Source organism: Hydra viridissima, unplaced genomic scaffold (genome assembly GCF_058129835.1).
Source record: "Hydra viridissima isolate aposymbiotic clone 2 unplaced genomic scaffold, HvirCarnegie_v1 scaffold_2, whole genome shotgun sequence".
NCBI classification, from domain to species: domain Eukaryota; kingdom Metazoa; phylum Cnidaria; class Hydrozoa; order Anthoathecata; family Hydridae; genus Hydra; species Hydra viridissima.
In genome coordinates this window covers 9,219,898-9,234,689 of record NW_028324301.1, presented here as the reverse complement: position 1 = coordinate 9,234,689, position 14,792 = coordinate 9,219,898, and the positions used below count along the sequence as shown (strand labels likewise).

General features: G+C 33.0%; 2 protein-coding genes across 2 annotated transcripts; both read right to left on the bottom strand.

Moving 5' to 3' along the window:
- Positions 1-2,301: 2,301 nt before the first annotated feature.
- On the bottom strand, positions 2,302-2,928 carry LOC149891804 (endoribonuclease YbeY-like). The gene has a single exon (XM_090080615.1). It carries the CDS (start codon positions 2,917-2,919, stop codon positions 2,440-2,442), a length of 480 nt encoding a protein of 159 aa, XP_089936741.1. The 5' UTR covers positions 2,920-2,928; the 3' UTR covers positions 2,302-2,439.
- An 8,352-nt stretch (positions 2,929-11,280) lies between these two features.
- LOC149891803 (uncharacterized) lies at positions 11,281-12,513 on the bottom strand. The gene has a single exon (XM_090078009.1). The coding sequence runs from the start codon at positions 12,511-12,513 to the stop codon at positions 11,281-11,283; it is 1,233 nt and encodes a 410-aa protein (XP_089934135.1).
- Positions 12,514-14,792: the final 2,279 nt, after the last annotated feature.

Sequence of the window (14,792 nt, the reverse complement as noted above, 5' to 3'; positions counted from 1 at the left end):
AAAGCAAAAAAACAAACAAAATTTCTTTTAACTGTTTATTTCGATATCTTATCAATTTAACTCATTTATAGTTTACTCACCGTAATGGAAATAACAACAGTTTAAATGAAATATTACTATCGAATGCAATGACTTCCACGATGGCGGAAGCTTTTTTTATAAAGGCATATTTTATGTTTTTAAAAAAAGATGTTTGAATAAAATTTTTAAAAAAATATGATAGAAATAGATCATAGAAAAAAAAAAAGAAATAAATAGAAAAAAACAATAGATAAAGGAGAAATATAGAAAACAAAAAGAAGAGAGGAAGAAAAAAAAAGGAAAATAAAGGAAATAATAATAATAATAATAAAGAAATCGAATTACAATAACAAAGTTCTTACGCAAACAAATTAACTTCAAACTAACCAAGAAAGAATTGGATGCACTGATCAAATTTTTCAAATGATTTTCTAATGTGTCAGTTTCATTTACTTTTTTATGCTGTTGTTTTTTTGTTTGTTGGCAAAATGTTTCTTGTTTGTATTGTATTTCTATTTATTTTTTTCCTATTTATTGTGTTATATTCATTTTAATAATATATTACCTTATGTTTTTTGCTAGCTAAATGTTGATTATTATAATTATATATATATATTTAATTTGATTAACTTGAATTAACCTGCTGCATTTTAATTTTTGTTTTGTTTTTTGGAATATGTCTAATTTGTATTTAATAAATCAATTTTTTTTAACTAATCATTATATTATCATATAATTTAGCATTATTTGGTATAGTTTAGCATTATTAGCATTATGAGCGTTTGTCTGGGCATACTGAGCGTGCATCGTGAAAAAATACGCTCCAGAAATTCTGAGTTTATGGAACAAATTGTAAATAAGTTTGGCAGTGAACGCAGACGACTACAATATCTATTTACTGAATAACAATGATTTAACTCTTGTGTTTTTATTTTTACATTTTCTTTAATTTTCTGTTGCCACTGGTTTAATAAAATGACTTGATTAATTGATGCATTTTTGTAGTTTTTGAAATATCACTTTTGAACTTTATTTTGCCCCCCCTTGAAAAAAATCCTGCCGGCGCCCATGATGCAGCCTATTGCCAATATAACATTTTTGTATGCAAATGATAAATCAAATTTAGTAACATAACTGGATTTATGGAAAAAAGAAAAATCCTTTTTATTTTAAAAAGGGCTCTGCCATGCGTTGAATATTTAGCAAAAAGAAATAAGCCTGAAACAAGGCACACTCAAAAGGTACTTTTTCCTGCATGGCTTATATTGACATCAATAGTCGAACCTTGACAAAACTATTGATTTACAGTTGAACCCTTTCTCTCGCATTTTAACTAGCAACAGCAAAGACCTTAATCTTTAAAAAAAGCAGCTGATATTGCTTGGCACAATAAAAAATGTTCAATCTTTATAATAAAGATATTTAGTTAGATGAGAGCATTATGAGGACAAGAATAAAAACAGGAGTTTAGCAATCATCTTATCAAGAATAAATATGACCTCAAACAGCTGTAGTAAACATATGACAATGAATGAATTTATGATACCAAATTATAGTTGACAAATTTAGTAGAAAAAATTTTTTTTTGTTTAATTTTCAATTATTTTCAACACATTTAAATATTTGCTAACAGTCAGTTAATTAACATTAAATATTTCAGCCTAATTTCTAAGGTTGAATAATCAAAGACATTTTTTAGTTTTTAAATTTTTTCAGCTTATCTACCTTTTAAATCAAAATTATTGTTTCAGATATACTCATAAGTTTCCATAACTAAACAACTATCAGTTAGTCTTCAAACAACAACTATCAGCAGGTCTTCTTGAGAATTAAAGTAAAAAATGTATCGCTTCCTACTGTTTTTTTGTTTTTTTTTTCGCACAAAAACCAATCTGTTCCATTCAATAAAAAAACTGTGTTGTTCACACTTGAACAGCATCAACATCGTATACAAAATCTTTTAGTACTATTAATATTAATCATCAATTGATGCACATTTTATTATAACATGCCTGACAGAGGACTAAAGCCACTTGCTAGACAACTGCAAAATTATTTAAAAACGCAATATATTTTAACAGAAATAACTATAATCAGAAGCTAGTTCTGATTGTGGCTGCTTCTGCTAAAACATATACAATTAATAATACTTATGTATGCAAATTCTTTTATACTTATTTATATTAACTTTATATTAATTTATTTATATCAACATTTAGTCTTAAAAGAAGAATCCAAAAGTTGATTAGTAAAATAAATAAATGGCTGATGATTTAGTAAAATAAATAAATGGCTGATGATTTAGTAAAATAAATAGATCACAAACTTTAAGCAATCATAAACTTACAAAATAAGTTTAAGGAAAATATCAATAGAAAAATATTGTAGAACTAGACTAAACTACTAGATAAATACATTTTATAATGGAAAAAACTGTTTTCCAGAATGTAACTCAAATCTTTTTAAAATCTCAAGTTCTTTTACATGCATGAGCTTATACTGTTCTTCTGTTTCATGGGCATAACCACACAAATGAACAAGCCCATGTGTGAGAAGAGGGACAAACACTGATCGTAATTCAAAATCATGAACATCATATTTCCGACGTATTACCTGTGGACAAAGAAATATATCTCCTAAGTTCTTCTCTTCAATACTTATTTTTGAAATTTCTAATTTTGATAAAGATTGATGAAAAGAAAAAGACAGTATATCTGTTGCTTCATCAATTTTTCTATGAGTATAATTTACTTCACGCATTTTTTGTTTTGATAGAAATAATAAACCAACGTCAAATGACTGAAGTCCCATGATATTTCTAAGCGTTATCAAATCTCTTCTAACTTGCCATGTGTTAATTATTGCAGCTTTTTGTAAATTTTTTATTACCACACTCATTTTAAACTTGCTAAAAAATACACAGATATATATATATATATATATATATATATATATATATATATATATATATATATATATATATATATATATATATATATATGTATATATGTATGTATGTATGTATGTATGTATGTATGTATGTATGTATGTATGTATGTATGTATGTATGTATGTATGTATGTATGTATGTATGTATGTATGTATGTATGTATGTATGTATGTGTGTGTGTCTGTGTGTGTCTGTGTGTGTATGTGTGTCTGTGTGTGTGTGTGTGTGTATGTGTGTGTATGTATATAACACAAAGGTTAAGAATGACTATTTGGTGACAATAGGAGAGTTAAGTATAACTATCAATATAGCTACTTTGTTTATGTGTGTGTGTGTGTGTATGTGTATGTGTGTGAGAGCGTGTGTGTGTGTGTGTGTGTGTGTGTGTGTGTGTGTGTGTGTGTGTGTGTGTGTGTGTGTGTGTGTGTGTGTGTGTGTGTGTGTGTGTGTGTGTGTGTGTGTGTGTGTGTGTGTGTGTGTGTGTGTACATGTACACAACCAAAAAAACGTAGAGCACATTTATTAAATCTTATTAGGTATACAGTTATAGCTTAGGTCTGTAGTTTCGCAGGTCTAATGGACTAAAACTTGCGCAGGACGATAACGACCTAAACGTAACCTCGAAAATGAAGGTTCAGGAGGAATAAACGGCAGTCACTTATGGTTTCGGAAAGAACAATGTTTTAAATTGGATTACACCTATTTTCTGTTGCTCATGTTAATTTATTCAAAAGTTTTCTTTTCGTTTAAGATTTATAACTACCCAAAGCTTAAAATTACCTCCAATTACCCCCAGAAATATCTTCAAATGGTCTTAACTTTTAAACGAAAAAATTTTTTTTGATGTAATTTGAAATCTGTCGATGAATTTTGATCTAGTTTATGGTAGAACAAAAAAAGATTTTTATGATTAAAGGAGACGTAGTTCTAGAAAGAGGGCAGTAGGGATGGGGGCGGGGTTGGTTTAGCTCCACCCTAATTTTTTGCAAGTCATCCTCATTCGACACCAGTATCAACATGCTAGAAATTTGAGTATACCCCATGCCTCTTAGTTACCTATCTTGAATAACAGAATTCCTGAGCACTCTTCTAAAATATGTGCTTTCTCCTCAGGCCCCCACTAAAAAAAGTTGTCGTTTATATTTTTTGAATGAGGAAATGTTTTCTATTGATAATCAAAAAAAAAATTTCTGGGGTTGTGTTGCTAGGTCTTAGAGCATGTTCCTATTTTTGCGGTAATCAAATCGTCATAATGCAATTAATGTCCTCCTGGTTAATATGTATGAATATTGCGGTAATCAAATTATCATAAACGTAAATCGTTTGGATTGGCAGCTTGTATAAAACAATTAATGTCCCCCTGGGGAATATGTATAAATAGCGTGATCATCGAAACGTCGCTCTCTTGAAGCAACCTGTCAAACAAAAACGGACTCGAGCAACTCTTCTACCACTAGCTTTTGTATACGATCTCTTCTTTGTGTTTATCGCATAACAGTACTATTATGATATATTAATAAATTGAACTCGTTTAACAATACGACTCTTACGTAAAACAACACCTATTCACCGTGAATAATGAGTTATGCAAAAGTTCAATACACAGAGTTAGTATATAATAATTATTGATTTTGAGTGATTTTTTAAAGCGATGCTAATAAATGTTCAATTATAAGACAGAATCTAAATAATTTTTTACTATTACACAAATTTTATGACTGAAATGACAAACACATTTTTATCAATTGATAACTCAAAAATACATAACAAAAGAATAGCACAGTTTTTTGTTATGTATCAATTTTTAATGTGTGCTCTAAACATGATTGAAACGTCAGCATCGTGTTATCGCATGAACAGAACAAACGGATTCGGCTTTGGCGAAAAGTTAAACATCGGTCGAACACTAATATTATAAATGTTACTATGAATGCATTGACATTGGTAATGTCAATAAATTCATAGTAACGTTAGTTGGGTTTTTTAGGTTTTGATAAAATTAGGAGATGCAAGGAGATACAAAAAATTGTTAAGTCAGTGGTATATGCTTGCGAAGAGATCATTAAAATAAATCATAGATGAAGAGGGATTACTTTGGCATTCCAAATATAACTTTACTTTTGGAAAAAGGTGGTAGTTTCTTTAAAACATGAGGAACGATTCCTCCAGAAGATATTTGAGAGCAATCCAAAAAGAAAAACAGTTAAGGGAGACCGGGCTAGTTGGCTACAAATTTAGTTTTTGAGCTTTGTGCATTTCTGCGTGAACTTTTTTGAGGATATCAAACTACAGTTCAAAAGAATATGAATTTGGCAAGCATGTTCAAGTGTCAAACATTATTAAAAAAATAATTTGTAGCCCAATAATGGTCTCCAAAAAAGAAAAAAATGTGCCAACTTACCCCGGCCCGGGGTAAGATGCCTATACTCTCAGGGTTAGTTGGCATACCATATAAAAAGAGAGAAGTTTAGCAACATTAAGCATCTATTTCAAGTGCATCTTTTTTATGAAAACTCTTGATAATTTTTATTCAACAATATTTTTTGACATCAACTTTTATTGCCCTTAAGTCGATCGAATAGACTTTTCTTCTATAAAAATAGCATCAACAGCTTTTTTTGTAACTACTAGGAAATGCCGATTCCAGCTCATTGCTACTTTTTTTTCATAAAATGCCGATTCCAGCTCATTGCTACTTTTTTTGCATAAAATGCCGATTCCAGCTCATTGCTACTTTTTTTGCATAATAATGTCGATTTTCCGGCAGATTGATATTTTTTTTTATAATGTGTTCACATTATGAAAAAGGTGTTTGTCTTATTGTTTGTGCATGTAGTTGTTTTGGTTCTTCTTCAAGTATGGAAAAAGGCGTTTATAATTTTCTCTTCGCGTTTCTCTAATTCTTTGTGCATGTTCTTTTTGTTACTTACCTTTAGCACTTACCTTTTAGTTTGTAGTGTCCAATAGCCAAGGTGTGAATGCCATCTTCCAAGATGAATCTTTTGTCGTCGTTAGCGCTGAGTGCGACTTTGTTGATTTCTTCGGTGCGGATATCGTGAAGATGTGATCGTATAACATTCATGGTTGCGAGCTTTTCTTTCTTGTTCATTAAACATTCTTTATAGTCTTGATGAGTGATTTTCTTTTCAACTACACATTTCTGAATTCCTTTACATTTTTTGTAATCTTTTATTTCATTAAAGACCTCATAGGAGTAAAGCTTAGGACGAAGACCAACAAACTCTTTAATTTGCTTACCACCGGCTTCATCTTTGAACTTACCGATAACCTTTTTATTTTTAAACTCAACGTCAAATGCAAAGTTTTGAATGGCAGGATGATCTTTTGGAAATTCGCTCGTGTCAAACTTGCTTTCTACATCATCAGCAATGTCCTGATAAAAATCTTCCGTTTCTATTTCGTAAAAGAGCGAGTCAGTATCAGTCATTAACAATTTCAGCTTATCCCCGTATTTAGGTTTCATGTAGTCGTAATGGTGTTCATACATGAGAGTTTTGCTGATGTCGAGGATGCTCATTCCCAAGAAAACAGGCTTGTCGTAAAAGACATTTGTTTTCTTCATGTGAATCGCAGTAAGGTTTTCATCAAAAATGTTGTGCCGATCATAACGAGGATTTTTGGTTAATTTTAAGACTTCTTTTCTTGTGGTGACAAGTTTAATATCAACGTGCTTTAGAATGTTTTCCATGGTTTTTCCAAAGACGGAGTTGTTCATAAGCTTGAAAAATTCCTTATCAGATTCGTTTGTAGCTTTTGCTCTTTCTTTGGTATTGAGACCAATGTAGCCTTTCATAAAAGGTTCTTCTTCAAAGGTGATACCACGATGAATTTTTGTGATGATCAATCCCATTCGTTCATACAGTTTTAAGTTTTCATGATGAACAACATATTTTTCTTTGTTGTTTAAATTGGGTACCAGCTTTTTCACTTTTACAATAGTTAGTCTTTCAGGAGCCAAAGGATAGTCGTTGTGTAAATCGTGAAGCTCTTCAGGATAATCTAAATCAACTTTGAGAATGCAAGGTATAGATTTCCAATTTAAAAGTTCCTCTTCAGTCATCAATCTAAATCCTCTAACGGGAAGAGGTTTGCACATAGCCCATCCATAAAGATTATTGGCGTCTAAATACTGAAGAAATTTTGAAGGTTCTGAAGGTTTATAATCTTTACCCATGTATTTGTTATTAGCAGTTCCATATCTATTGGAGATCATGCTGATTCCACCACGTACACCTTTTTTTATCATATTGAGCATATCAATATCAGTTAACAATTCTAATTTAATTTTAGTTATCTTTAGCATAGCATCCCAAGCCAAACCAGGAGAGGTGTAATACCAAGCAGGATCAAGAACGTAATGACTGAGACATGCGTCTCTAAAATTTTCAAAGACATCTGCAAGTATCAACACGTCGGACACGTTGTATAGCTCGTGATAGTCTTTAAACCTTATACATCCAAATTCGTTCCAAACGTTTTGCGCATGCGCATAGTCTTCAACTTTTGCTGGTTCATCTTTCAGTTTTGAATGAAACGCTTCAATAGGAGGCAATTGTGTTTCAGAGAATTTTTCGATGGAGTTGACCCAATCGTAGGGGTAAATGCCTTTTTTTCTTAATAAGTCAAACTGCTTTTCTTTGTAATATTCGGCCACGTTTCTGCATTGATAATCGTTTAGATTTTTAGACAGTTTTTCTAAACTATCACCCATGAATCTGATACTATCAATAAACCTCATTTCTTTCCACACTTCTCGAAGTTTACCCTTTTTATTAATAAATTCTCTCACTTTGATTTGTTTAGAGAAGCTGATATATTTTTCTTCATTGTTGGGTATGCAATTGAGTTTCCCACCTAATTTTTTAATAAACAAATGGGCGTCGTAGCCAGACAAATTGTGAAAAACGACAGGTATGAATTTTGGAAGTTTATAATCCAAGTTGCATTTGTTATGAGCGGATCCTCGATACTTTCCAGTCAAATGGCAATGGTCTAAGACTTTATCACCGTTAAGATCTTTTTTGCAAATATGGCATTTGGTTGCAGCCACAAAATTCTTTTCATCCTCATCAGTCATGACTTTCTTTTTTATTAAATCAATCTTGTCGAAAATCTTTATAAGGTCTGCTTCAAGCATATTTATGAACTTTTGAGCTACATCGTCATCATCACTTTCTGCTGTGTACATGACTGGTTTTTCTTTGTAAAGGCTGTCGTCAAAGCATTTGATGTAATAGCAGAAGGAGCTTGGAACGTGCTTTTGATATTGTTTGGTGTATGACTGTTTATTATTATACTCAGTGTTGTCATCGATAGGTTTAACGAAACTTTCAAAGTCTGCATATACAATATAGGGAACACTTATGGACTTGTTATAGTTTTTAAATTCAACAGTTGCTCCTTCTTTAGGAAGCTCGATTCTCATAGGTGCATTATCATAGCAGTCTTCTCGATGTTTTTGGAGCTTTTCTTCCTGGTCATAATCTTGAAGGCATCTTCTGCAAAAATATCTTTTGTGTTGATGTTTAGATGCTGAGGAACCAGCAAACCGACTGAAATTTTTAATGAGACAATAATGTTCTGTGTCTTCGTTTTTAATATACAGCAAATCGGCACAGTGATTTCGATCTGTAAATTCAGATATTCGCAAAGGGTAAGGTTTTTTATTTTCATACCCAAAAACATTCACGCTAATAGTTGGGTTATTCACTTCAAACTTGCCGATTTTATGATAATCCACAGGAAATGTTACTCCTTCCCAATTCAGCTCTTCTGATTTTAGAACCAAGTCTTCATCAATTCGTTCGTTGTTTTTATTTTTTAGATTCAACGCTCGAGTGACTGACCATTTAAAGCATTGGTTGTCCTCGTTTTTCATGTTGATAATAGCATTTTTGTTTTTCAGATCATCAGACAGCTCAATATAGGAAGAACCGCTGAGAGGTACGTAATCAGTAAAGTTGATATCCATTCTTAAAATCTTTGATAGGGTACAATTAGATCCTAAAGCATTGTATTTAACACTATTCTCCAAGACTTTCTCTTCCATTTCGCTCATTAACGTTCTTACATCCGTAGCTGCTAGAATAATCTCTGATCTTGATGAAAAGGTTGCTTCCCGAGTCACTTCTTCACCAGTCATGATACTTACGGATTTCATTTCACACGTTAAAACAATCCTTACCTTTGTATTCCTTTCTCCTTCCATGGTTTGAATGGCAGACTCTCTCACCAAATTAAAAAAGGATGCAATGTCTTGGTATCGAGAAGAAGGTGTGTAAGAAAATTGTCTTACAGATCTCTCTGCTGAATGTTCAGTCATTTTAAACTTTACTGTAAATGGTTTTGACACAGGCTGTTTATACACTGTTTTTAATACAAGTGATTTGATAGACTTTATCTTTTCATCGATTTGTTTCACTGATTCGTTTACATTCTTCTTGACTACTTCAGGAACGTAGGGATCTATCCATTCTTTATATCATTAAACTTAGTTGTAACATAGGATGCTACACTTTTTGCAGCTGCCGTCAGACTTGAAAATAAACCAGGTCTTGGTGCTGGAACCGGTCTAGGTGTAATAACGTTTGTTGAATCGATAACCGGTGTGTTAAGAATAGAGGGTTCATCTCTTGTCATCCTATTTTGCAAGAGAGTAGAAGGTTCGAATGAAATCAAGTCGCTAGACCTTGGTCTTGGGGCAGGCACAGGTCTTAGGGCAGGCACAGGTCTTTCAGAACCAACAACAAACCTTACTTTTGTCGGCTTTATTGAAACTTTTGTCGGTTTTACAGAAACTTTTACAGGTGGTTGAACAAACCTAACCACGGCAGGTCTTTCATTAACAGGCAACGGTCTTGCCTCAGTCGTTCGTCTACGAGTAGAAGAAGCGACAACTCTAGGAGGAGCAGCAGGCTGCAAAGCCCTTACAAGATCCTCCTTTCTCAACTTGTAATAATACTTAATATTTTGCTTTTTAGCAATTTCTCGCAATTCTTTCACCGTTTTGTTTTCCATTTTAATAACACAAGATTTTTATTTATATCATTTTCAAATTTTTAAATTCAATATATAAAAGAATTTAAAAACTTCTCGCGCTAAAAATTTCATACTTGTTTCCATCCACTACTTTTCCATTTCGTCTCGCAAAGTACTGCCAGCTATGTCCCGTCTTTTTCTTCGATTCATAAGCAGACTTGTATTCTGCCACCTCACCAGTATCAACATGAGTTATTCTCAAACCTAAAGGATTATTTCTAATTAAACCAAGTCTCGCATATTTAGGATCAAGAGGTTTCTTTTCTTTTTTCTCATATTTTCTAGGTCTTCCAACAGGTCTCACCTCTTTCGAGTTTTCCAAAAATGCATCTTTACTAATCAAGTTGTTTTCAACCGCAAGCATCATGAGCGACATTTTATTGTCAGACGTTTTGGAAACACCATTTTCTTTCAGTAATTTTTTCAAAAGCTTTCTTGTGTAAGTCATCTTTTATTATGCTAAGATTTTATTTAAATCAAATTCGATTTTTTTTTCATTTCTGAGATCTGAAGAATCTTAAAAATTCAAAGAATTTTCATGGATACAAAGTATTCTAAAGTTTTCATACACAATGTCTTTGGAACCGAGTGAATGATTTAAAATTGCGCTTTTTAATTCTCCAGAAATGTTTTTTTCTCCTCGAAATCGCAATCCAAAACAAGCACATACTTGTCAATCATTCTTAGCCTTTCTTCTTTAGACAAGCCTTTCCAAGTACTGAGATGCTCTTTGATTTTCTTTTCCATTCGTGAATATTCCGTCTCGCCACTCCATACAAGTCGGTAAAGCTTGTCTCTCTCTCCATCACTGTACTCTTTTGGAATATTAAAATCTCCGTTTTCAGTGACGTAAACAGATTCACGAAAAACACCTGTTTTTCCAAATGCAAGAAGCTCAAGATGTCTTTTTTTATTTGCGTCAGCCTCTTTGATACTACATTCTAGAAAAAACGGAAAAAACTGTTTCATTTTATTCTTCTTGTAACCGATTTAATCCATTTTTAAGATCCTTTTTCGGTCTACCCACAGGTCGCTCTTCCTTCACGTCTTTAATCCATTCGTTTTTATCAATCAAGTTGTTTTCAACCGCAAGCATCATGAGCGACATTTTATTGTTTGACGTTTTGGAAATTCCGTTTTCTTTCAGTAATTTTTTCAAATCCTTTTTCGTATATCTCATTTTTTTATTAAAAAAATATTATTTTGAAGGACATCAATAAATTCAAAGAATTCATGTGGGTGCTCTGCACCTAATAAACAATATTCATTCTGCTTCCATCTGATTTAAGCCTAAGCAATTTATCGGAAATGAGGACAGCAAAGGCTTGAGTGTTTGCAGGAACGTTTGCATTGAATGTAGCTTTTATTTGCACATCTATCACTGAAGTTTTTAACCTCTCAGCCTGCTTGCTTACATCGAAAACAAAAAGAGGGCAAATGTATCTATAATTTAAGGCAGATAAATTAGGTTGGGCCATAATTTCGCTAATTCCATAAAGCCTATTGTCAAACTTGCATGCGTCTCTATAAGCTCTTGAGTATTTGTTGTTATTAAAGTCTAAATTGTAATCAACAGCAGGATACCTTTCACTGTTTAAGGTGACATATATGTTTTTCAAATCGCAGTGATCAAAGACTGAAGGATTTAATTCTTGACTTCCAGATTTATTGGTTTGGAATCCAACAATGACATACCTAGGTCTTTCACTAGCAGATCTTGCGCTTAACCTCCAACTAAAGTTGTTTGATACAGGAACAGCGATGGTATCACATTGTCTAGATCTGAACGAAAATGGTACATCTACTTTTGATTCAATGATTTTGTAAAGATTGTTACTAGTTACAACAGATGGTGTGACATGAGGCATAAACAAAGACAATTTAGTCAAATCCACTTTTCCTGCAGCTGTTGCAGCTGCTCTAAAAATAGCATCACTATCGCTCTTTCTCACAAGAGCAAGTGTATGCTTAAATCCGTAGAGAACTTTATCGTAATCGTCGCAAAATCCAAAAATGTGCTTTAAAGGAATGCAGAACAAAAACGTTCCTTTTTCTTCAGGTTGTACAATGATGTAATTTTGTCTTTGCTTAAATCCAGTGTTGTTGACAAGATCTGCTAAAGCTGTTATGTCTCTTTGCCACAGCTGGTTCATACCCTCTGAAATTTGAAACTCTACTGGATATTTGAGGTATCCAATCATGGTGGTAGCGTGTCCAGGATCGTAAATGGTTTCCACCTCTTGATTCGACAACTGATAAGAAATCTGACTGAACATGTGCATGATACCGTTGTTAACCAAAGTAACGACATCTGCATCCGCATAGGAAGTTCCATCCGCTTTTAAAAGTCTTCCTTCAACCAAAAGGTACGCCTCAGATGGAAGCGTGAACAAATCTTGCTGTTCAATATTGATTCTTATTTCTCCATCCACGTTTAGATTCTTATTCACTGGTTCGTATTCATGAAATTCAAATCTCTCCATTTCTTCATCAACAATAATCTCTTCTGTAAAATTTAAAACATCGGAATTTGCCATTTTTATTCATCAAAGAAAAAAAATTTAGATCCTCATGCAATCAAAATCCCATTTCCCTTTTTTACCAGGTCTTGTATTCTAATCGCATTGTTCTTCGACAATCCTGATCCAAGCATAGAATATTCATCTATAATCGGTGCTGCTCTGTTAACAATGCTTGAAATAATTTCTTTGCTTTTAAGGCTGAGATCATTCTTTGCAGCTTCATGTGGCTTTGGAGTTCCAGTCTTGGAATACAATTTCTCAATGGTCTTTTTACCTTTATCAATAGCCACATCTCTAGCAGTGGAAATGGCTGTAGAAGCTAGCTCTTTTCCTGCAGATTTAGTAGCCATGATTGCTTCTCTTCCCAGTTCGGTTTTTGCAATTTTATTAGCCAAAGTAGATGCTGCTCTTGAAGCGCTTGAAGATGCTGCTCTTCTCAAGAAATTCTTAAGCGTGTCAATTATACCACTTCCACCCACAATATGCTTCTTAACATATCTATTTCTATAAACGATCATTTTTATTTCCATAGATTTTTTTTTATTTCATATCGATATACGCGATCATAGCCTTGTACTCGTCTTTATTAATCCTATTCTGTCTCAACAGCTCATCGCAAATGGAAACAGCCACATTTCTCGACTCTTTATTTCCAGCATGCCATGCAGCGATACTCAAGTTGAGCTTTTCCACAAGAGCATTTGGATCGCTCGGAAGTATAATCACACCATGACCTTTTTTACCCTTTTTATTCATCATGAATTTTTCCCAAATAGGCTTTATAATCGTGACGTATTTTTCAGCTCTCGAAGCTTTTGGTCTTTTTGGATTTGCATCAGATTCCATTGCTTGAGTGTTAATAAGTAAATCTTCATAATTTTTGAGGTCGTCATCAGTGTACATGGTTTTATCGGGTTTCGACCTTGAAATTAGCTCCCAAAGTCCTATTGTTCCATTATACTTTTCTCCACCAATAATGACGTCGTTTTCATCGATGGTTACTTCTTCTTTACCGATATGCAATTTTCCACCTTCTGCATGAATTCCAAAAACTCTATCGCATAATTCTTTTTTCGATGCATATTTAGCCATGTAGTAACTCGCAATACCTCCTAAATTCATTCTTTTAATTGACGACGGCTCGCTTTCTGGATAAGTCAAAGCCAGTGGAGTGTTTTCAGCCTCTCTGTATGCGATGCTCTTTAGTTCGTTTTGCATCTTTTCATTGCTTTCAATCAGAGGCTTGTAAAGCTTGCTCAAATCAGTCTGAAGATTAGCATCATAAATATTTTCATTCAAACTATCTTGATAGATTCTTTTTCTTCTTTCAACAAATTCTCTCACAATTTCATCCCTCTTGTTAGGGTCTAGTATTTTAAAAAAGGACATTTTTTAAAACACAAGAAAAAAAAACGTAAAACACAAACTTATCTATGTTTTTTAAATTAGTTTTTTAGATTCTTTAATTTTTCTTAGATTCTTTGAATCCATGGAAATCTACGATTTCTTAGATTCGCTTGCGAATCCGTTGAAAAATCTTTAATTTTTCTTAAACATATTATTGAACGCTTTTATCGCGTCTTCTCTTCCTTTTTGGATCAACGACTCTTTAGTTATCTCGTCAATGTTGATTTTTGTTTTAGTTCTTATTTCTTTCATCAAGCTTTTAAACTTTTGAAGCTCGTCTAAAATCAATTCATACTCTGAATCGCTCACAACGTTGTCTACTAAAGCCTTTGAAATGTGACTGTTGATGGTGTTCAATTTCGACTCTGCCAACACTTTGATCTTTTTATGCTTCTCCGCTTTTAATGCTAGTTTTTTGTTTACTTGACCTCCTACAATGGATAAAAACCCCATTCCAATAGCCACACCTTCACACGCAATCGCAACAGGGGCAGCAGCGATGGTGCTCAAAGTTCCAATTCCAACAACTCCAAGCGCAACACCACCTGCTTGCAACGTAGTGTCTACAAAAGAAATGATTCTGAAAGCGCGATGGTACTTTTTGCTCAAATGTACTCTCTTTTTCCTCTCGTTGTCCATCTCTTTTTGGATTTCGCTTATTTTCTGAAGACGGTAACTATGTCCTTCATCTGCAGGAGCTGTTGGAAGAACTGGATAAAGTTTAGATTTAGCATCGTAATTGTATTCCATTTTATATTAAACGAAAAAAAATATTTTTTTTCACTCATTAATGAAATTGACAAAGCATAAACTTTCTCCTTTTTTAATAATGA